Below are 26,134 nucleotides of genomic sequence, written 5' to 3'. Positions count from 1 at the left end.
AAATGTAATTATTTTTAAAAATTTTATTAAAATCCGTCAAAAGAAATTAATTAATCAAAAAATTTGGTAATAAAATTCTTTATACGAATTAAATTTCAAGAATCATTGAATTATTCTATAATTTATTTATTATTATTAATATTATTATTATTATTATTATTTATTATTATTTATTTTTTATGCTATAATTTACTTTTGTATTTAAATAATAGAATTCTCGTAGAATTTTCTGATAGAAATTAATTTAAAAATGAATTTTAGTTAAAATTTTAGATAATAATTGAAAATAATTTTGAAGAAGTTACAGTAAGTTCTTAAAATAAAAAATAATTACTTTATCTCTCGAACATCTTTAATTATTATAAAACATAAAGAAATCGATCACTCCGAGTCTTCGACTCGGAGCAATCAATATCTTCATGTTTTATAATTTTTACCAATTTTTAAAATTTATCAATTTACAAATTTATCTTTTTTTAAAGTTGTTTAATTTCAAAAAGGTTTGAATTTGAAATTTTTGAAAATCTTAATTCCTATGGAAAAATAATAATAATAATTGAATATTTATTTAAAAAAGAAGTTATTGATGTTTTTGAATAATTGTGCAATTAAAGAAATTCTGAAATAAATGTAACAGAACATTTTTTTGAGTAAAATTTTTTCCTTTATTTTTTAAAAATTCGTAAATTTTCAATTTCATCTTTAATTAAATTCTCTAACTGACAAATATAATTTATAAACATTTTTTTCCTTTATTTTCGAAAAAACTGAATTTTATTAAAACAATTGAAATTAAGAAATAGAAATAATGTGAAAATTATTTCCTTGTAAGAATTAAAAATTTAACAATTCTCTATTTTTTATAAATAAAAAGGAGAATAATTTGGATAATAATTTAGATCAGTCGAACGAATTTTGTTATAGAAAAAAGCATAATAATAATATTCAAAATGAGTATATTTTTCATTTGTTAATCATAATTTTCTTTTTAATTTTCTAATTTCTAATATTATTTTATTATGAATTGTGAAAAAATACCTGCATATTTTCGATTTGTCAAACAATATTTTTTAAAGAAAGAAAACAAATAAAGTATACATAAAAACTGGTTTTAAACTTGGAACAGAATGAATGAAAGAACACGAAAATTAATATAATTAATTATAATCTTTCACGGGTTCAAATTGTTACTTATTTTTTAAATATTTTTTTATTATTGTTTATTTTTTTATTATTATTTTTATTATTATTATATTTTTATTATTGTTTACTTTTTGATTATTTCCTTTTGATTATTTGAATTTTCCCAGAATTTTTTCACGTAACAATTGTCAATTCATTAGTAAGACTTTTTTTCTTTTTTATTATTATTTTGATTATTTGAGAAATTTCTAGTGTTCGTAATTGTTTCTTGGCAATAATCCTGATTTTGGGGAGAATTTTATTCGTCCTTTTTCTCATCGCTTGCGTCTACGCTTACAATTCGAAACATTGGGCAGTGTTTGATTTTTGCATTTCTTCAACCAGCCACTCCAATATTTAAAGCCCTCTTTCTCCTGAATTTTTCTTGCACACACAATATCATCTTGAATATTATCGTCGGCAAAATCTTCACATTTTTTCATACAAAGTCCACCGGCACGTCCACGTGTACACCATTTGCCACTGCTAATTTGAAAAACTCCAAACGAATAGCTCGATTGCGCTTTTGGGCCGGTGATTTTTTTTGTATCGAGTCCACTCTCCTTTTCCATCAGGCAAACAAAATTACTGACAAATGTCCTCGAAACGCCGCCTTTTATTAATTCTTTTGCCGCTTCACAGCGGGTCAATATTTTTCCATGTGAGATGTGAATTTCACGGGAGAGGAAAAATATGAGGGAGAGGGAAAATAGAGCGCGGATGCGCATTTTTTTTTTTTTGGTCACGCACTTTGCTATATGAGAATTGTTCACAATTACTCAATTGTGAACTATAAATTTTGAAGTGAAGAAATTTTCAAATGAGGAATCGACTTTAAAAGTGTTTTCAAGTGACTGATAATGAGATAATATTCCATTCGTTTACCTGAGTTTCCGCGGAAAATTTGCTTTGATATAACGAAGCAGAGCCGCCTATAGACCTTGTGTGAAACAATAAGACAGCCTTGAGCTTGAGCGATAAGAAATTTTTAAAGAGGGGACGTGAACCTGATTTTATAATGGGGGGGAATTTTAATAATTCACTGTACACACGCATTCAATCTATCATTACACATTATAGACTTAAGCAAAGTATATAGACAAGCAGCTAGTTTTTTTTCAAATTAATTTCTTCGTTCTATTGTTTATGAAACTAGTTTCTTTGTAAAATTAACATAATTTTAATAGATTCCACTTCATTAGAATTTGCGGATTTATAATCATTACAATTTACAATGTATCATCTTCTTTTAATATATTTAGAAAAAATTTTAATTTCTACTGTGAAAAAAAATTATTTGAAGATTTAATTAAATAGTTTATTTGTTTATTATCCATTAAATACTTATTTGAGTATTTAATATTTATTAATTTATTATTAATAATATTTAAGTACATATTTTTTGGACCTAAGTATTTTTTTTTTTCGTAGGTATTAAATAATCAGTGATTTTCGTCAAACATAAATATTACTTAAGTCAAATAAATTGAGTATTTGGAACTAATAAGTAATGCTTCAAATCAATTTTAAAAATTATTTAACTCAATAATCACGGAAAAACGAAAATTTAATTTTGTTTTCCCTGATTTTCAGACAAAATTTTTACTTTCTGTCTGAACCTAAAGAATATTCGAATTCACTCTAAGAAAGATTAGATACTATCAAAAAAATGTTCTATTACATTTATTGACGAATTTCTTTAATTGGAAAATTATTCAAAAATATCAATAACTTTATCTTAAAATAAATATTTAATTGTTATTTTTTTCCGTAGGAATTAGAATTTTTAAAAGTTTCAAATTCGAATCTTTTTGAAATAAAAAAAAAAAAATGTATAGAAATATTATTACAAAACATGAAGATGACCAAGTGATAAAATCATTATTTTAGATTATAAGAATATATTGTTATTATAACTTATTAGAAAATAAAAAATAAAAATATTTTCCAAAAGAATTCAATTAAACTTTTTCAAAAAAATTAATTCGTTACTTAAGAGTATGGAAATTTCAGATTTTCAAAGATTTTAATTCGAAATCTTTTCATTTATCTAAAATTTTAAATGAAATTCATTCTTAAATTAATTTTCATTAGAAAATTCTACTAAAAGTCAATTAATTTTTAATTTAAGAATACAAAAATAAATATTTTATTGAATAATTGAATGTTTCTTAAACTTCAATTCCCATAAAGAATGGTTATCAACAAATTTTTAAATAATTGAATTCTTTGGACAAATTTTAATAAAATTTTTAAGAATAATTAATTACATTCTTCGAGAAATTCTATTAAAATTGTATTAAAAAAATAATTGAAATTATTATGCGATGAGTTTTATTATTTGTGAAAATAATTGGATTCCTGAGAATAATTTTATTATTTTTGAACAATATTTAATTTTGTCGAAGAATATTATTACTCTTGAAAATAATTAAATTTCTGCAATAAATTCAAATTCATTTGTTTACTATTTAATTCTATGAAATTTAAATTTATCGAAAATTCTTCAATTAAATATAGGGTAAATGCACTAGTAGTCGGACACTTAAGGATACAATCTTAAATTATGCTTTTTTTCTTGAAATAGCAAATATCTACTGTGTTTATAAGCACATTATTAATTAAAGGAGTTCTTCAGGATTAAAAATCATATAAATTTGTTACAAATAGTTGAGTATTTAATAAAATATAAACAATTTAATAAAAAATTACGATTGCTTTAGTAGTCGGACACTTTTTCCCCTTGTTTCTATAGTCGGACATCTGTCAGATATTTTGAATTTATAAAAAGAAAAAGATCATTTTTTAATTGCTATCTGCTGGAAAATGGAATTAAAGCATATTAGAAGTTATTAATATAATATTTAGACCCTATACGTTTTAATATTTATGATTAATTATCAACAAAACTTTGTGCCACTCATCGCGCTACTCGAAAATGGTTGTATCTATAGTCGGACACCATGATTTTTAAAACATTAAATAAAATATTTCTTGTTTAATTATTTTCGAAAATAACACTATTTTAATAAAATATAAACTTCACACATTCGTCTAGTATACTGTTTAAAGTAATTATCACAATGCATTATTATTTATTTGCCAAAAAACACGAAAGTGTCCGACTACTAGTACTGTCCGACTATACCCGCACTTACCCTACATTAGAAAATAAAAACTTGAAATAATTTTTAAAAATTACGATTAAACTTTTTCAAAAAAATTAATTCCACAGAATTGTTAGTTAAAAATATGAAAAATTCAGATTTTTAAAGATTTTAATTTCAAACCTTTTCAAAATTGAATGTTTCTTAAACTTGAATTCTCATATAGAATTTTATCAATAAATTTTTAAATAATTGAATTCTTTTGACGAATTTTAATAAAAATTTTTAAAAACAATTACATTTTTCGAGGAATTTGATTAAAATTATATTAAAAATAATAGAAATTCTGCGATGAGATTTATTATTTGTGATTTGTAAAAATAATTGAATTCCAAAAAAGAATTTTAATTTTTACGAAAATAATTGAAACCCTGTAAAAATTTTATTATTTTTGAAAATAATTGAATTATTTCGAAGAAATTTATAAATAATTGAATTCCTGTGACTTTTTGATTACTTATTAAAAGAATAATTGAATAATTGCATAGAATTTTATTAAGAAATTTAATATTTATAAAGATAATTGAAATTTTGACGAGAATTTAAAAAAATTTTGGAATATAATTGAATTTTTTTGTAAAGAATTTTTTTACTTTTTAAAAATAATTAAATTGCTGCAATCATTTGTAATTTCTCCGAAATTAAATTTTTTTTAGTTCTTCTATAAATCAATTAATTTTAATAATAATTTTTGAAAAAGTTCTTTGAGAATTTTCAAATTCATTTGTTTACAATTCAATTTTATGAAGTTTCAATTATTTTGAAATTCTTTAATTAAATATTTATTAGAAAATAGAAACTTCAAATAATTTAAAAAATTTTAATTAAATTTAAAAAAAAAATTAATTCTACACAATTTTTAGTGAAAAGTATCAAAAATTCAAATTTTCAAAGATTATAATTTGAGACCTTTTCAAAATTTAATAATTTCTAAAAATTCATGCTACAATACTTTTAATATTAAATTATTATTTAAAATTTGTAACTAAAATTAATTTTTAAATCAATTTTTAATGAAAAATTCTACGAGAAATGAATTATTTAAATAGAAAAATAAATAATTTATTTAATAATTGAACGTTTCTTAAAATTAAATTCTCATAAAGAATTTTTTTCAAAAAATTTTTAATAATTAAAAAATTGAGAAATATTTTTGAAAATAAATGAAATTTTTGACAAGATTTATATAATAATTTTTTATCAGAAAAATAAATATTTGAGTAAAATAATTATGGAATTTTGTTATTCATTGAATTCGTGGCGCTCTCTTGAATGTGAATAAGGAAGATTGAAAGTCACAGTGTAACAGGTTTTAATACCTTCGGGTATCAAACTACATTACCAACGTGACTGTTTATCATTCCTTTCAATTATTTAAAATTTCTTTTATTTTTTGTCAATTATTATTTAAATTTTCCGAAATAATATTAAATTTAACTAAACTACTTTAGTGTCTATTATTAATTTTTATTCGTCGGTTTATGTTCTTCACTTAAATGAATGCATATTGGTAAATATTAATAACGAGTTTTAAATATAAATCGAAAATTGTTGTTTATTTTCTATTTTCATTTTTTTTTTTTTTAGTTTGAATAAATATGTAGAATTCCCTTTGCTTTATAGTGAGAGAATATATGGGTCACGTGAAGATAAGTAGATAAATCCACCCTGCATGAGAGCTCGAGTGCTCAACTATTCTTTGTCTGACTAATAACAACTGTATCCCCTTACGGATGACCACCCGCTAATCTTTAACGTTTGTATCCGGTTAATAGTACAATATCTCTCTTTCTTTCAAGTCAATTTAATTATACCACTCAAAGGTGTTTGTTTTTTTCGAAAATTAATCGATTTTTGATAATTTTTTAAAATTTTAATTCTTAATCATTAGACAGAGTAGATAAAAATCAGTATACAATATTTTTCTTCAATTTCTATATAATTGTAGTTTTAGAAGGAGACTAACAATTAAAAGGAAATATTTGTACATAAGTGAAAATTTTTATTCATACTTGTTTTAAAAAGTAATTTTTATAATTAATAGGTGTTAGGTATTTGCTGTCTGACTGAAACAGGTTTCTCTACTTCGAGACTAAATGTTCTCTTGCAGGCAAAGACATTTTTGTAAATAATTATTTGCAATTATTACAAAACTGAATAATGTGTTTTCTTATGTTGTCTGTCTATAACATCTTTTTCTACTTTTGGATAAACTCTTTCTGCGCATACACTGAAAAAAAAATTATTTGAGTCAAATAACTGATTACTTGACAATTATCATTTGATAATTGTCAAGTCATCAGTTATTTGACTCAAATCTCAAATTTTTACTTGAATAAAATATTTCTTGGAGTCAATTAAATGGTATTTGAAATAAATTGCATTTGAACCAATAATTTCAGTATTTGAAGCAAAAATAATTCAATTGACTGAAAAATACAATTCAATCAATTTAAATAAAAATTATTTGATTCAAGTAAAATTTAATTAATTTATTAAATAATAATTTAATTAACTAAGTAAATAATAATTTAATTAACTAAGTAATCGGTTTTTTGAATCAAATAAATTTTGTTTTCAGTGTATCACATACAAATTAATAATATAACAATTACTACTGTATATTTAAAAAACGATGAAGAAAACTGTTCTAATTATTTTATTCCTTTTTTTACAGTTATGGTGTCTGACTGAAATGGTATTATCTACTTAACGAGAATTTTAGATGCTTCATACTTCTAATGATGGTGAGTGCCTTCGAGGAAAATTTAATTTTTTTACTTTAGTATATCAATTTATCAATATTTTTTATAAATAATAATTAGTATTAATATTTTAAATATTAATAATTAGGCCTTGACTCATGATCGTTATAACTTTCATTTATATAACAAATGTAAATCTGCTTTTTGTTGTCTGCCTAAAAATGCTTTTTCTACTTTAAAACTAAATATTGTACCATTTGATTATTGTCTGATTAAAGCAGCTTTTTCTACTTATCCAAATTAATAATTGTCTGATTATAATGACTCGTTCTACTTTGAAATCAAATTTTATTCCAAATAATTAGTGTCTGACTGTAATCAGTTTTTCTACTTCAAGACAAAAAAAAAATTTCAAGACAAAATTTTAAGTTAATTATTATGTCTGACTATAATTAGTTTTTCTACTTTGAGATCAAATATTTATTTACCTAATTATTGCCCGACTAGAATTACTTGTTCTACTTCGAGCCCAAATTTTGTAAAAAATTCTGATTGTCTGACTATAATCGGTTTTTCTAGTTTAAGACAAAATTTTATACTAATTATTACGTCTGACTATAATTAATTTTTCTACTTTGAGACCAACTATTTATTTACTAAAATATTGTCTGACTATAATCGGTTTTTCTACTTCAAGACCAAATTTTATACTAATTATTACGTCTTACTCATAATTGATTTTTCTACTTTGAGACCAACTATTTATTTATTAAATTATTGTCTGACTATAATTAGCTTTTCTACTTTGAGACCAAATATTCATATTGTCTTTACTATTGTCTGACAATAATTTCTTTTTTTACTTTGGGAGTAAATATTCAAAGACTTAATTACTGTCTGACTATAAATACTTGTTCTACTTAGCGACCAAATTTTATACCAAATAATTAGTGTCTGACTATAATTAGTTTTTCTTGTTCGAGATCAAATTTTATACGAATTATTTTAAACGAGTTATTGTCTAATTAAAAAAATTTCCGATACTCTTAAACTAAATCTTCTTCCAATTAATAATTGTCCGACTAAATTCATTTTTTCTACTTGTTCCCCTTGATTTTTGTCTGACTAAAATTCCTTGTTCTACTTTGAGGACAAATTATACACCAAGTGCTTATTGTCTTTTTGAAATAACACTTTCTACTTCCATACTCAATCTTTTCTAAGCTGATTATTGTCTGACTGATATTATTTTTTCTACTCTAAAATTGTACTTTTTACCAAGTCATTAATGTCTGACTAAAATTATTTGTACTACTTTGACACTAAATTTTCTACCACTTTTTCTAATTTTGATAAGCAAATTTTCTAGGAATCATTTTCACTGTCTGACTAAAAGTACCTTTTCTACTTGGAAACAAAAATTTCTATGAATCATTTTTACTGTCTGGCTAGAATTACTTTTTCTACTTGGCGAACACTTTGGGACGAAGTTTATTGTCTGACAAAAAATGCCCTTTTCTACTTCCGGTTTAATTCATGGTTCAATTTTTTTTTTCTTCAACCTTGACACTGACAATATTGACACTGCTTCTAGTTCGTGCCTGAATTTCTTCTGCGATGATTATTGTCTGACTAAAACTAGACCTTCTACTGGTTTTCTAAATATTTTCTAATTAATTATTGTTCTTTGAATAAAACTATTTTTTGAACTTTGAGAAGTTTTCCTCGTTATATTTCTAGTTTAATTGTTGTCTCATTGGTAGTTTATTGTTTCTCCTTAATGCCTGAATTTTTTTTATTAGCTCCACTTTTTACATTCGTGGAGATTTCAACGCCACGTTTTCTACTATAAAACCGTTAAAAATGTCTTGAAATAAAGAAATATTTATTTTAAGTATATTTAATATTTATTAGTTATTGTTATTTATTTAATGCTCTAATTTCAACATTCTAATATTTAATAATTAATAACGATTTTGAATAATTTTCATTTATCTAAAATATTTTTTTAATAATTTACTATTTGTTAGTCGATTTGAAAAAATATTTTCCTATTTTTTTATTTCTCTTTTCATTCTAATTTTATCTTTTGACTTCTAAAGGAAAAATACAATTTCCTTTCGCAAAGAGAGAAATCGAAAATCCAAAGAAAGAATCATAATATTTCTTATGATTTTTTGTCCGATGAATTCTTTTGTTTCCCGAAGGGAGAGCACATCAAGTGTATATAGTGTGTACAATATATAGAAAAGGAAGGAAATTGACGCTTAACAATCGAGCATCAGTGGAAATATATATAGACCGAGAGAAAATAGATGAAAAAGAAGAAGAGTAGGAAGAAGAATCTGAAATCGGACAAGTATATAAGGGGGTTGAAAATCGAACGGGAATCGCAAAGATTCTTGGGCACAGTATAGCTATATAGAGAGAGAAACGTGGTGTGGAGATAAGTTTTTACGGTAGGGTTACTAACTTACGGACTCGGTATTGTTGAATTTCCAGTGACGGGAGGACAATGCGCCTTCGGGACACAATGCTTCGCACTCTGAAATCTGAAGTCAGCCTTGACTGGCAACCTGCACCCCCGCCCCTCCACTTTCCGATTTCTATTCCATACTACACGACTGATATCCACGAATATTCTTCGCGAGTCACTCTCAATAATAATTTACCATATAAACATTTTCCAGTGACATTCTTTTCATACATCTTTTTTAAATTGATCAAATTTTGATGATTTAAAAAAAACATTTCTTCCTTTTGCGTAAAAGTTGACTCAACTAGGATGATATGAAACTTTTTTATTTATTTATTTTTTTTTTGACACAAAAAAGTTGAAAGTTAAAAATTAAAATTAAAAGCCACAAAAATTAAAAGTACTGGAAAAAAATTAATTTTTAGAATTCATAAAAAAATTCTGAGTTTTGGTGCGTCTATTTTGTTTGCCTCATAAACTATGAAAGTACCACGAATTCTAATAGAATTCCTTCAATTTTTTCTATTTCTGATAAAAATTTCTTTTTAAATAATACTTAATTCTTTAAGAATTATCATAAAATTATTACTTATAATATTTATTTAATGAATAATTTTACTCAAATATTTCAAAGTTAATTCAATTTTAAAAGAGTTATGTTTACAATTTTCATACCTAGATGAACTTCAAAAGGTTTTAATGTTAAATTTTATAAGAAATTTTCTGCAATTTTGAGTGAATTTAGGTAATTAGAAATTTTAAAGAACTTAGATTTTTGAAAAATTTTAATAATTCGAATTCTTATGAAATTAGTTAAATTTGTAAACATTATATCTAATTAATTATTAATAATAATGGATTTATAGAAGAATATTAGTTGAAAACAGAAAACAAAATTGAATTTTGAAATTACAAATGATTGCAGAAATTCAATTATTTAAAAAAAAAAAATAATATTCTTCGCAAAAATTAAATTATGTTCACAAATTTAAAAAAGTTCTTATCAAAATGTCAATTATCTTAATGATTAGTAAAATTCTTCTCCGAAATTCAATTATTTTCAAAAATTTAAATAAAATTCCTGGCAAAATTTCAATTATTTTTAAAAATTATCTTCAATTCAATGGTTTTTGCAATTTCTACTATTTTAATAAAATTTTCCAAAAGAATTCAATTATTTAAAAAAAAATTAATAAAATTCTACGCAAACCTTTAATTATTTTTATAAAATAATAAAAATTTTACAGAAATTCAATTATTTAGAAATTTTTTATAAATTTATTCGCAACAATTCAATTATTTTTATAAATAATAAAATTTTTACAAGGATTAAATTATTTTCGTAAATAATGAAATTCTTCTTAAGGATTTAATTATTTTCACAAATAATAAAACTCATCGCAGAATTTCAATTATTTTTAATATACAATTTTAATCAAATTTCTCGAAAAATATAATTGTTTTTAAAAATTTTATTAAAATAGGTCAAAAGAATTCAATTATTTAAAAATTTATTGATAAAATTCTATATGAGAATTCAACTTTAAGAAACTTTCAACTTTGAAAAGGTTTCAAATTAAAATCTTTAAAAATCTGAATTTTTTTCATATTTTTAACTAATAATTCTGTGGAATTAATTTTTTTGAGTAAGTTTAATTGTGGATTTAAAAAAAAAATTATTTAAAGTTTCTATTTTATAATTTATATTTAATTGAAGAATTTAAGAATAATTGAAATTTTTTAAAATTGAATTGTAAACAAATTGATTTGAAAATTTTCAAAGAACGTTTTCAAAAATTATTATAAAAATAGTGGATTTATAGAAGGTGTTTAATATTAAAAACACGAAAAAAATTTAATTTTGGAAAAGTTAAAAATTATTGCAGGAACTTAATTATTTTCAAGACTAATAAATTTTCTTCGCAAAAATTAAATATTGTACAAAAATAATAAAGTTCTTCTTAGGAATTCAATTACATTCATAAACAATAAAACTCATATCGTAGAATTTAAATTATTTTTAATATAATTTTAATCGAATTCCTTGAAAAATGTAATTATATTCTTAGGAATTTCATTAAAATTCGTCAAAAGAATTCAAATATTTAAAAATTTGTTTATACAATTCTTTATTGGAATTCAATTTTCAAAAACTATCTATTAAAACAGATTATTTTTATTTTATTAAAAATAGTTTTATTTATTATAACTATATAAATTATTGATTTTTATATTTAAATAATCGATTTCTCGTAGACTTTTTTTTTTACGAAAATTGATTTAAAAATGAATTTCAGTTAAAATTTTAAATAAAAATTGAATATTAAAAGCATTATAGCGTGAATTTTTAGAAAATAATTGAATTTTGACAAGGATTCAAATTGAAATTTTTAAAAATCTGAATTTTTTATACTTTTAACTAACAATTATGTAGGTATAGAATTAATTTTTTTGAAAAAGTTTAATTGGATTTTTTTTTCTATTTGAAGATTTTATTTTCTAATATATATTTAATTGAAGAATTTCAGAATAATTGAAACTTCATAAAATTGAAATGTAAACAAATGAATTTGGAAATTCTCAAAGAACTTTTTCAAAAATTATTAAAAATAATTAATTTAAAGAAGAATTTTAGTTAAAAATTTTTTTAAAAAATTGAATTGAAATGAGGATAATTTTTATGAAGTTACAGTAACATTATTCTTGTGTAATATAAAATAATAATTTCATCAGTTGGTCATCTTTAATTATTTATTATAAAACAAGAAGATATCGATTGCTCCGAGTCGAAGACTCGGAGTGATCGATTTCTTCTTGTTTTAAATAACAATTTTTTAAAAATTGTTTAATTTCAAAAATATTTGAATTACATACAAATTTTTGAAAATCTAAATTTCTATGGAAAAATAATAATGACTAAATATTTATTTAAAAAAAGTGAAAGAAATGACGATTTTTAATTTCTATTACTATTTAATAATATAGAGAACCAACTTATATTGCAATTTATTAAATAATTTATTTAACCAATTTTCTAATAAACAAAAAAAATATTTAGAATTATTAAAAAGATTTTTTTACATTTCGTAAATATTTTTCAAAAATAGTTTGAAGAACACAAGAAAAATTTTGGAAGATTTAAAAATAATAGAAACAAAATTAATAACAAATTTTTTTTCATAATCAGCGCCTGAATATTTATATTTGAAGTAAATTTTAATATTTTTTTACTAAATAAATTTCTTAGTTTGTAATTAGAAAAAAAAATCTATTAATAATAGTGTATTGAATAATTTATTTAATCAATTTTTTGATATTTTAAAAATTTAAACCGAATTGTTAAAAATTGTAGAAAATATTTTCATATTTTCCGTAAATATTTTCTAATAGTTTTCAAAAAATAAAATAAAAAAATTCGATGCACTTGAAATAAAATAATAATAAAATGAAACTAATAAAAAAATTTTTTGATAAAAAGAGTCATTTGGGAGTGATATTAATTATTATAAAAAAAAATGATAATTTTAATAGACGGATATGTGACTTTACTGAATGTGATAAAAGTCAGTAGGCGGAGAATTGTCGTAGTTATTAAAATACAAATCTATAAAAAACATTCCACATACTCAGTTACTTTCAAACTTTTAAAGATTTCTTCTCGTTCTCATATACTGAAAATAATTGTTCGAAATAAAAAGACTAGAAAAAAATTACATATAAGAAATTGACAATAAGAAGGATTGAAATTATCAATAATAAAATAATAAAAATTGTGCCAACAATAAAAAAAATACTATTAATAATAATAAAATAGAAATTAATATTATTATTAAGAAGAATGCACCTGATGGGAATTTTTCTACCGCTGATAATAATTCTCGGCTATTATTCACCTGCTCAAGGAAAAGTGTTGACTCAATGTGAAGCGGCGCAAGAACTTGTGAAAGGAGGAGTTTCCCGATCATTCATCAGTAATTTTGTCTGTCTAATGAAAAGCGAAAGTGGACTTGACACGAGGAAGAAAACTGGACCAAAAACAATGTCGAGCTATTGTTATGGTGTCTTTCAAATCAATAGTGCAAAATGGTGTGAGCAATCAAGAAAAGGTGGCGTTTGCAACAAGAAATGCGACGAATTCATTACTGACGACATTCAAGACGATGTGGCATGTGCGAAAATGATTCATTCGCAGGAGGGTTTCAATCATTGGCCCGGATGGGTCAAGGATTGTAAAAATAAAGCTCTTCCCGATCTGTCAGGCTGCAAATATTGATCTTTTCTTGTATACTTAATTATTATATACTAATTAATTCATTAAATTAATAAAATAATAAAGTTAATTAATTATTTAACTAATTTTTCTATTTGATTCTTTTATTTTATTAATATTCCTTTCATAAATGGTTATTGTTTCCAAACCACTAGTTTAAAAGTTTTATTTTACTATTTTTTATTTTTTTTACCAAAAATATCAATTTTAAATACATTTTTATCATGAATTATTATTAAATTATATTTTCTCAGGGCTAGGACTAGGTCCGTAAATCCCGTAAATGTCGGTAAATTTGTTTGAAGTCCGAAAAAGTCAGTTTTTTGAAAAAAAACGCCCGTAAAGTCCGTAATTTGTTTAAATTTAATTTTATTAAAAACACTAAAAAAAATGAATTTTGGAGAAATTACAAATGATATCAGAAATTCAATTATTTTCAAAACCAATAAAATTCATCGCAGAAATTCAATTATGTTCAAAAACTTTTAAAAATTCTCATTAAAATTTTAATTATCTTTGTAAATAATAAAATTCTTCTTCAGAAATTCAATTATTTTAAAAAAAAATTGAATTAAATTCTTGGCAAAGTTTCAATTACTTTAAAAATTTTTCCTCAATTCAATAATTTTCAATATCTACTTACTTTAATAAAATTTTCCAAAAGATTCCAATTATTTAAAAATTTTTTTATAAATTTCTACTCAAATATTTAATTATTTTCATAAATAATAATAATTTCACAGAATTAAATTAATTTGCAAATTCTTTAGGCATTTCTTCGCAATAATTTAATTATTATTTTGAAAATCACATAATTTGTACACAGGCTTCGTACTCGATAATTGGTTTTAAAAAAGTAGCGAAATGTAGCTTTAAGACAGAAAAAAGTAGTCAACAAGCTATAGCTATAGAAAAATTAAATTTTCAATTTAATTATTATTATATGTAATAAAATTTTCTACAGGAATTCAATTATTTTCAAAAATTCTCAAACACATTGCAAAATTTCAATTATTTAAAAAAATAATCAAATTCTTTGCAGAAATTCAATTATGTTTAAAAATTAAAAAACAAATTCTCGTCAAAATTTCAATTATCTTTAGAAATAATTAAATTCTTCTCCGTAATTCAATTCTTTTGAAAAAATTTAATAAAATTCATGGCAAACCTTTCAATTTCTTTATAAAATAATAAAAATTTCGCAGACATTCAATTATTTACAAATTTTTTTTATAAATTTCCTCGCAATCATTCAATTATTTTTATAAAAAATAAAATTTTTACATGGATTCAATTATTTTTGTAAATAATAAAATTCTTTTAAGGAATTTAATTATTTTTACAAATAATAAAACTCATTGCAGAATTTCAATTATTTTTAATATAATTTTAATCAAATTCCTCGAAAAATGTAATTGTTTTTAAAAATTTTATTAAAATTCATCAAAAGAATTCAATTACTTAAAAATTTTATTAAAATTCGTCAAAAGAATTCAATTACTTAAAAATTTATTGATAAATTTATATGAGAATTTAAGTTTAAGAAACATTCATTTTTGAAAATTTTTTAAATTAAAATCTTTCGAAATTTGAATTTTTCATATTTTTAACTAACAATTCTGTGGAATTAATTTTTTTGAAAAAGTTTAATTGCGGATTTTTAATAAAATTATTTGAAGTTTTTTTTTTATAATTGTAAATTTAATTGAAGAATTCAAGAATAACTAAAATTTTGTAAAATTAAATTCACAAGAAATGAATTTAAAAATTTTCAAAGCACTTTTTCAAAAATTATTAAAAATAATGCATTTTCAGAAGAATTTTAGTTAAAACACGAAAAAAAATTTTTATTTTGGATAATTTATAAGTTATTGCAGAAATTTAATTATTTTCAAGAGTAATAACATTCTTCGCAAAAATTAAATGTTGTTTAAAAATAATAAAATTCTTCTTATTTTTTTAATACAATTTGAATAGAATTTCTCGAAGAATGTAATTATTCTTAATAATTTTATTAAAATTCGTCGAAAGAATTCAATTATTTGTAAATTTGTTAATAACGATTCTTTATGGGAATTGAATTTTAAGAAACATTCAATTATTCAATAAATTATTTATTTTTATATTCAAATAATTGTAATCTCGTTAAATTTTCTAATAAAAATTTATTTCAAACGAATTTTAGTTAAAATTTTAAATAATTGAATAATAAAAGCATTATAGCATGCATTTTAGAAAATAATTGAATTGTGCCAATAGTTTTTTTGAAAAAGTTTAATTGAATTTTTTTCATATTATTATAAGTTTTTATTTTCTAAAATTGAAGAATTTACAAATAATTGAAATTTCGTAAAATTGAATATTGCAAACAAATGGATTTGAAAATTGTCAAAGAACTTTTTTGCAAATTATTAAAAAAGAAAACATTTGAAGAAGAAATTTAGTTAAGAATTCCTGAAAATAATAATTAAATTGATAATGATTTTATCACTCGGTCATCTTTAATTATTATAAACTAATAATATTACGATTACCTAATAAAATCTTCTTTGCCTTTTTTGCATGTAAAAATATTCAAATACAAAAAATGAAAATAAATTATTCATAAAAATTCGAAAATACAAAAAAATATTTTTTAAAGAAATTGGTGTTATTTTTCGTTTTTAAAAAAATATTCAACTATTTGTCGCTTGTGCAAAATATTAATTATAATATTCTTTTTTTATTGTATTTGCTAGAAAAAAATTATTGAATTTCTTTAATTAATGTCAATATTAACAGAAGAGTCAATTTGTTAATTTATCGTCGAATGACAAATATACGAAATATTTCTACAAGTATTTAACGGAATAAATATTTATACAATAATTACTTACATATTTTATTAACAAAAATTATCTATTGTCAGAATATATAAAATCACATAAAAATTGTATCAATATAAATAAATATATTTAATTAAAAAATAAAATTATTACAATTGTAATAGTGATTTATAAACCCTTAAAATAAATAATATTTATTTTCTAATTACAAACTAAGAAACTTATTACTAAAAAATAAGGAAAGTACTTAAAACAAATATTTAAGATTGAAAACAAATATGTATCAAATAAAAGTATTTTTTCAGTATATGAGTACCGAGATAGAAATTTATGTAAAAAAGAAATATTATGTAATTTAATAATGCGCTAATTTTTAATGACGCTTTTTAATCTATTAAATTACTCAAACAAAATAATTGATTAAATTTTGCTAATAAGTACTTTCTTTCACCTTCTACACGTCTTCCAAAAATCGAAAAAATAATTTATTAAATAATTGTGGAAGGCTTAAAAAAAATATTTACCAAACTTATTTATAAAATATAGAGTTGAAAATTTATTGAAAAGTAAAAAAATAAGGAAATCTACTTATATAATAAATTATTTAAAATTAAAAAACAAATATTAAAAAAACAAACCTTGAAATTTATCTGAGCCTTAAAATATTTATCTACCTTAAAAATTTACATTTTTAGAAATTTTGTTTGTGTAAAATAAATATTGGATTTTTAAAATTTTTTTCTAAGATAGAAAAACAGCATTGTTTTTATTGTTCGATAATAAAAATTATTATTAAAAAATGCATGACTCGGGAAAAGAACGGCAAGCTTCGTCAACGGGAAACCAAAAAGCTTTTCTAGGTACAAGAATATTTTCTGCTTTCACATTTCTCTTCAACGTCCCTCGTATTCTTTTTTTCCTTTTTTTTATCACCGCGTGGACTTTTCTAGGTATAGGAGAAATAAAAAGAAAAGAGCACTAAATTATATACTTTATATATATGTATACGTGTGTCGCTCGTAATCGGCTTTGCCAAATCGAGGGTGAACATTTACTTCCGTAAGATCAATGACGCTGGGTACTTGCGGATCATGCGTGCCTAAAATATACAATTATTATTTTTCTTTCTAAAAAGGTCAAAAAAAAAAAAAATAAAAAATTTTATAAAGCAAATAAATAAATAATTCAAAATTAAGATTAAAATAAGGGGGGCTATTCAAGTATTATGTTTTTCACTCTTCCCCCTATTCTCCCTCTAAGCGCTCGTAAGATTTTTATAGACCCCTTCCCTCTTTTTTTTACGTAAGATTTCTCTTTCATTCCCCCTCCATTTTTTTCCGAAAAATTGAATTTATATAATCAAAAAGTATGGAATAATTTTATGTTTAAATTTTAAAATAATCTTACGTAAAATTCTAAATACACACCCCTCATCCTTTGCTTTAGAAAATATAATCGAATAAGAGTCACCCTCCTTCACCAAATATGCTTACGTAATACTTTAACAACCGCTTAAAAATTTTTTTTGTAACTTACTAAATTAAATTAAATTACAAACTTAATTAATTTTGTAATTTTTTCCTAAATATTTGGTTTATTAGTTTATTTACATTTATATTTTTTTTTTTAATTTTTAATATTAATAGGACGAGTACCTATTTTTGCTATATTTATTTTTTGTTCAGAAAATAATATTTCACAATGGAATTTTATTTAGAATAAAATAGTCCCAAAGGGAATTTTTTTACACCAAAAGAAATATGACTCCAAAAAGAAAATATATCCAAATCTTATTTACAAGAAAAAAAATGTGTTTCATATAATGGATTTTTTTACCAAAACAAAAATTTCGTAATGTAATTTTTTGTAACTATAATATTTGTAAATTTAAAAAAAAAATCTTAACATAGGTAACAAAAAAAAACTTTTAAAGTTGTAGAATAAAAGTTTCAATGATAAAGAAAAAAAAAATAATTATGCATTTTCTTTATTAAATTGTTAAAAAATATTTTGTATAATCTTTATCATTCTTGTCAATACACAGTCACGAGAATTATAGTATAAAAAAAGCGGAAGGTCAACTTATGTTTCATAGTGAATTTGTACTTCAATATTGTTGGTAAGAAAAAAATTAATATAATAAAAATACATTGCTTAACTTAAAAAAAAAGAAATATTTCCACAATTTCGCTTTTATAATTTTCAAAATTCTTATCAAAATTTTTACTGGCCTAAGTAAAACAAAAAAAAAATATAAAATAAATATAATAATAATTATAATACTTTAGAATTATAGTAATTAAACCATGTAGGTAATTATTATAATTATCATAAATAAAATAATGATAATTTTAAGAATAATTAATTTTATTATAAATTTATTATTATTGTTATTATTATTTTATTGCACCTAGAGAAAAGATATATTTGACTCAGAGCAGGGCTCGAACAAGGTCCGAAAATCCCTTAAATATCCGTAAATTTGCTTGAAGTACGTAAAAATCAGTTTTTTTGAAAAAACGTCCGTAAAGACCGTAATTTGAATAAGAAAAGAGAAAAAGCTCGTAAATTGTACTATATAGTTTGGAAAATTTTAGAGAAATTACAAATGATTGCAGAAATTCAATTATTTTCAAAAACAATAAAATTTTTCGCAGAAATTCAATTATGTTCAAGAATTTAAAACAATTCTAGTCAAAATTTCAATTATCTTTAAAAATAATTAAATTCTTCTCCGAAATTGAATTATTTTCAAAAATTTTAATAAAATTATTGGCAAAATTTCAATTATTTTAAAAAATTTTCCCCAATTCAATGATTTTTAATATCTACTATTTTAATAAATTTTTCCAAAAGAATTTAATTATTTTAAAAATAAATTTTAATCAAATTCTAGGCAAACATTTAATTATTTTCATAAAATAATAAAAAATTTACAGAAATTCAATTATTTACAAATTTTTTATAAATTTCTTCGTAATCATTCAATTATTTTCATAAATAATAAAATTTTTACAGGGATTCAATTATTCTCGTATACAATCAAATTCCTTTTAGAAATTCGATTATTTTCACAAATAATAAAACTCATTGCAGAATTTCAAATTATTTTTAATATAATTTTAATCAAATTCCTCGAAAAATGTAATTGTTTTTAAAAATTTTATTAAAATTCGTCAAAAGAATTCGCAATTATTTAAAAATTTATTAATAAAATTCTATATAATAATTCAAGTTTAAGAAACATTCAATTTTGAAAAGGTTTCAAATTAAAATCTTTGAAAATCTGAATTTTTCATATTTTTAACTAAAAATAATGCATTTATAGAAGAATTTTAGTTAAAAAGACGAAAAAAAATTTAATTTTGGAAAAGTTACAAATTATTGAAGAAATTTAATTATTTTCAAGAGTAATAATATTCTTCGCAAACATTAAATATTGTTCAAAAATAATAAAATTCATCTTAGAAATTCAATTATTTTCACAAATAATAAAACTCATCGCCGAATTTCAATTATTTTTAATACAATTTTAATCGAATTTCTCGAAGAATGTAATTATTCTTAAAAATTTTATTAAAATTCGTCGAAAAAATTCAATTATTCATTAAATTATTTATTTTTGTATTTAAATAATTGAATTCTCGTTAAATTTTCTATTAAAAATTAATTTAAAAATGAATTTCATTTAAAATTTTGATATAATAAAAGAATATGAAAAGCAAAATAATTGAATTGTGTAATAAATATTTTTGAAAAAGTTCAATTGAATTTTTTTTAAATATTATTTGAAGTTTTTATTTTCTAATATTTATTTAATTGAAGAATTTACGAATAATTGAAATTTCGTAAAATTGAATATTGTAAACCAATGGATTTAAAAATTGTCAAAAGACTTTTTCGAAAATTATTAAAAATAATCGATTTAAAGAAGAATTTTAATTAAGAATTCTTGAAAATAATAATTAAATTGATAATAATGTTATCACTCGAAGACTCGGAGTTATCGATATCTTCATGTTTTATATATTTATGGAAAATTTAATTTATTGTGTTAAGTAAAATTTTCTCTTAATTGACTCGGACTGGATTTATTTTTGTCCGTAAAGTCCATATTTTTAAATACTGGTTCAAGCCCTGCTCAGAACCGACTAGATTTTTTATTTGGTTAAATAAAAGTTTTATTTAAAACAAATAAATGTCCTATAGTTGGCTATTGAAATAAATATACGTTTTTTGAACTTAAATAAAATATATTTGGTTTAAATAAAATTTTTTCTAGGTGTGTTTTCCATAATATTTTGAATATTTAATTTTGATATTTATTTATTTATTGAATATTAACGCTAAATAAAATTCTAATAAAAATATTTAAAATTAAAAAAAAAAAAATTTCCGAATTTTGTTTTTTCTAAAATTTGAGAATCAGAAAAAATTCAAATTCTTGGGAATTTTTTTCGTTTGAAATATATTTTATATATATGTTTTTGTAACATTTTCTTTAGTAAAGTTACCGTTACTGCTTATACTCCTTTTCATAGGAACTTTTCTTCCACTCAGAGAGAGAGAGAGAGAGCTCATTCTTTTCAGTATTCACAGTACTGTTTCTTGTGCCGATATTCTCTCTCTCTCTCTCTTTCTTTCTCTCTCTCTCTCTCTCTCTCTCTCTCTCTCTTCTTTCATCGTCGCGTCATTCAAGCTTTTGATACTGCGGCGACAAAGCTCTTTATTTCTTTTCCACGAGCGAATGGAACTTGGGTATGATGGCCGATACTGTGCGCGGCTAAAGAAAAGTGGTTCGCGATTCCATGCTTTCCTGGCAAGAGACCAGATTATTTTTAATTTTTTCTTTCCTTCTTCTTTCGTTTTCTTTTTTTATTATAACTGCACCATTATACTCATAATTACGATCTTTAGAAAAAGTTTTTATACACGTTCCTCTTTTCTATATACTTCAGAATATTCTCCCCCCCTCTCTCTTCTCCCTCCCACAATACCCACCGCACGCGATTTCAATGACCTACTTTCGTTGCTTGTGTTGTTTTGTTGTTTTTTTTTATCAATTAATAAACTTTGTAACAAAAGTTTGTCAGCGAAAAATTCGGGAGATATTAGTCTATTAGGTTTTTGGTAAAATAAATTCACACGAAATTTAGGAAAAATTAATTCTTAATGAAGGGAAAATTTAGCTGAATGTATATTTGGCTGAATGAAAATTTTATCCTTTTAAGAAAATTTTGTTTAAATGCAAATTTTATCCTTTTAAGAAAATTTGGTTTAAATGATAATTTGGTTAAATACAATTTTCGTTGCAAGAATATTATGTTAAATATAAAAATTAGTCCGAAGGGAAATATTTACAGTGTGGAAATTCTGTTTAATAAATTATATTTAAAATTTTTGGTTCAATTCTGTCAAATAAAAATTTATACCTAAAAATTTTCTACTACATTAATTCTGAATGAAATGGAAATTTTTGGGTAAAATTTTTTTCTGCTGAAATAATGTTCGATGAAAGGAAAATTAAGCTAAATGGAAATTGAACAAAATATTTAGCACAAGGAAAATTATCTAAATAGAAATTTGAGAAAATGAAAATTTCGCTATAAAAATATTTTGTTGAAATAAATATTGTCGACGAATTAAAAAAATTCAATTAAAGGGAAAATTTTTCTGTAAAATCTTTTTCTAATTTATTGTTTTCTAGTGAATGGAAAGTTTGCTGAAATTTATATTTTTTGTATAAAAAAAATTCAGTAGAACTAAATACTAATTTAAATTATACTTTTTTGTAATTAAATTAAATAAAGAAATTATTAAATAATAAATTCAGGTTAAATAAACAAAATTTTTTTTTTTAATACAAAAACTTTTTTTTTATTTACTTTTTTTCGATGTAAACTTTTTGAGGGAATCAATGTAGAAGTAAATGGAGAAACTTTTCTTTGACTCGAGAGAAGACTCGTTTAATAGTGAAATTGAGATTTGTCTCTGCGTCCATCGCCATCGAAAGGAGTTGTGTGTAATAGTAAAGGGTACATAAAGCAATGTAGGATTACACTAAACTAGACTCGAGAGCCTTCAAAGCAACTGACTTGGGTGGGTATGTGTATACAGGGTGTCTCTCCTGTGTAGATTCATGGAGCAACACAGAGAGAAAAGGAGAGAGAGAGAGAGAGAGAGAGAGAGAGAGAGAGGGTGAGAGCTGAAAAGCCGTACTCGGCAGCATATGCAGATAATCGGTACAAAGCCTTTCGTTCAATGACAAAGGAAAGCCCCAGGCTAACTCTAGTCTATGCCAGTCTTCCTATTATTATTATACTGGATAGCACCAACCACTCTTGCCCCCTCAACCCCTTCAACTTTTCGATTAATCGACTTTTTCAAAATTTTTCCAAAAAACTTTATATTATAAATACGTTTTTGGATTCATTTTTTTTCATTCATTTCTGTAGCTGTATGATGCTCGATTTTTAACTCTAAAAAGGTTTTCTTTTAATTAACTATATTAGATTTAGTAGAATTTTCTCACTAAACTAAATTTATTTACACACTTATTATTCTTCTAACTTTTACTCTGAATTCAGTGAAATCAGCAGTAAATTCATTAGAATTTTTATACAGAAAAATTGTAAAAATTTAACTGAACCTTTTTCACCAAATTTTTTTTTAGTCAAGTTTAGATTCAGTAGAATTTCAATTTAGCCAAATTTCCACTCAATAATTTCCTCAAAATATTATTCAAATTATTTAAAATATAAAAAATCATATACTGAAAAGAATGATGTGCTAATAGAAAAAATAATTCATTTATCAAATAATCAAGGTTGCCATAGGTCAGGGAACAGTCATGGATTTTTATTAAAAATACTGGAAAAAAATAAAATGTTTAGAATTTATAAGAAAATTATGAATTTTTGTGTCTTTTTGTTTGCCTCATAAACTATGAAATTACCACGAATTTAAAAAAAAACTTTCAATATTAAATATTAAAATTCTTTATAGAAATTCAATTATTTTCAAAAAATAACAATAGTCATCAGAAGAAATCAATTATTTTCAAAATAAATAAAATTCTTCGCAGAAATTCAATTATTTAAAAAAAATCTTTAAAAAAATGTCAACATTTAAATGATTTTTATAAATAAATAGCAAAATACGTCGACAAAATTAAATTATTTTCTGGAATTTTAATAAAATTCATTACAAAATTCAATTATTTTTATAAATAATAATATTCATCACAAGAATTCAATTATTTTCAAAAAACTCTCATCAACATTTCAATTATCTTTATAAATAGCAAAATTCTTCGCCAGAATTCAATTATATTCAGGAATTTTAATAAATTCATTGCAAAATTAAATTATTTTCATTAATAACAATATTCATCATAAGAATATTTAATTATTTTTAAAATTAATAAAAATCTTCACAGAAATTCAATTATTTTCAAAAATTAATTAGAATATTCGCAGAAATTCAATTATTTTCAATAAATCTGAAACAAAAAATTGTCGTTAACATTTTAATTATCTTCATAAATATATAGCAAAATTCTTCGACAAAATTTAATTATTTTCAGGAATTTTAATAACATTGATTACAAAATTCAATTATTTTCATAAATAGCAATATTCATCACAAGAATTCAATTATTTTCAAAAAATCTAAAAAAAGTTGTCGTCAACATTTCAATTATCTTTATATAAATGAATAGCAAAATTCTTCGACAAAATTCAATTATTTTCAGGAATTTTAAAAAAAATTTTTGGTAAAATTCAATTATTTTCATAAATAATAGTTTTCATCACAAGAATTTAATTATTTTCAAAATTTTTAATAAAATTTATGATAAAATTTCAATTTGTTTCAAACATTTTTCTTAATTAAATGATTCTCAATATTCTTCTATTTTAATAAAATTTTCCAAAAGAATTCAATTATTTTCAAAAATTAAAAAAAAAAACTCTCGACAACATTTCAACTATTTTTATAAATAGCAAAATTCTTCGCCGAAATTCAATTATATTCAGGAATTTTAATAAAATTCATTGCAAAATTCAATTATTTTCGTAGATAATAGTATTTATCGCAAGATTTCAAATATTTTTAAAAAATCTAATAAAATTCTTTGCAAAATTTCAATTATTTAAAAATTTTTTTCCCTTATTCAATGATTTTCATTATTCTACCAGTTTAATAAAACTTCCCAAAAGAATTCAATTATTTAAAGACAATTTTGACAAAAATTCTAAACGAATATTCAATTATTTTCTAAAATAATGAAAATTTCACAGGAATTCAATTTTATTAAAAATAGAATTTGGATAATTTTGTTTGAAAAAAGTTTTTACATTTACATTTTTTACAAGGAATTCAATTATTTTTATTATATAATAAAACTCATCTCTGAATTTCAATTATTTTGAATACAATTTTAATGGAATTTAATAAATAATGAAAATTAACGATCACTCCGAGTCAAGGAAAATTAAAATAAAAGAAATTCAATTCTTTTTACGTTTCGGCAGCACAGCTGTCCTCTTAAGAATACATACATTTTTAATTAAATTTCTTAAAAGAATTAAATAATTTTCAAAAATTTTAATCAAATTGAATTTAATCAGAAATTTAATTATTGTCAAAAGTCTAAAAAAATTCTTGTCAAAATTTCAATTAGGTATATCTTCTTAAATAGTAAATCTTCAAAATTCAATTATTTTTAAAAATTTTAATAAAATTCTTTTCAAAATTTCAATTATTTTCAAAAACTTTTCTCAATTCAATCAAATTTTTTTTTACAGAGATTCAATTATTTTTAATACAACTTTAATGTAATTTCTCGAAAAATGAAGATTTAATTTTTTTAAAAAAGTTTAATGGATCTTTTTTGTAATTATTTAAAATTTTTATTTTCTAATATATATTTAATTGAAGAATAATTTCCAAATAATCGATGAAATGTCGTAAAATTGAATTGTAAACAAAAGGATTTGGAAATTTTCAAAGAAATTTTTTAAAAATTATTAATTTAAAGAAGAATTTTAGTTAAAAATTAAAAAAAATAATTGAATTGAAATGAGGATAATTTTTATGAAGTTACAGTAACAATATTCTTGTAATATAAAATAATGATTTTATTAGTCGGTCATCTTTAATTATTATTATTATAAAACAAGAAGATATCGATTGCTCCGAGTCGAAGACTCGGAGTGATCGATTTCTTCTTGTTTTATAACAATTTTTTTTTAAATTGTTTTATTTCAAAAAAGTTTGAATTTGAAATTTTTGAAAATCTTAATTCTTATGGAAAAATAATAATGATTTAATAATTATTTAAAAAGAAAAGCAATATAGAACATTTTTCTGAGTAATAATTTTTGTAGTGAATCATAATATTCTTTAATGTCATTGAGAAGTAAGAATTTTGTCTGGAATTCAAGGGAAAGTCAGGGAAAAACAAAATTAATTTTTTTTAAAAAAATATTATTGAATTAAGTGGATTT

At 21.7% G+C, this 26,134-nt stretch overlaps 2 protein-coding genes across 2 annotated transcripts; one reads left to right on the top strand and one right to left on the bottom strand.

Annotated features, from left to right (window-relative positions):
* Window positions 1-1,246: 1,246 nt before the first annotated feature.
* On the bottom strand, window positions 1,247-2,096 carry LOC122505721 (lysozyme c-1-like). The gene has a single exon (XM_043617518.1). The coding sequence runs from the start codon at window positions 1,908-1,910 to the stop codon at window positions 1,458-1,460; it is 453 nt and encodes a 150-aa protein (XP_043473453.1). The 5' UTR covers window positions 1,911-2,096; the 3' UTR covers window positions 1,247-1,457.
* Window positions 2,097-13,095: 10,999 nt separating this feature from the next.
* On the top strand, window positions 13,096-13,886 carry LOC122505705 (lysozyme c-1-like). Its single transcript, XM_043617489.1, has one exon. The coding sequence runs from the start codon at window positions 13,369-13,371 to the stop codon at window positions 13,801-13,803; it is 435 nt and encodes a 144-aa protein (XP_043473424.1). The 5' UTR covers window positions 13,096-13,368; the 3' UTR covers window positions 13,804-13,886.
* The last annotated feature ends 12,248 nt before the right edge of the window (window positions 13,887-26,134 follow it).

The sequence above is a fragment of the Leptopilina heterotoma genome, unplaced genomic scaffold, assembly GCF_015476425.1.
Source record: "Leptopilina heterotoma isolate Lh14 unplaced genomic scaffold, ASM1547642v1 Lhet_365, whole genome shotgun sequence".
Classification (NCBI taxonomy): domain Eukaryota; kingdom Metazoa; phylum Arthropoda; class Insecta; order Hymenoptera; family Figitidae; genus Leptopilina; species Leptopilina heterotoma.
This window is presented reverse-complemented; position numbering and strand designations above follow the sequence as displayed.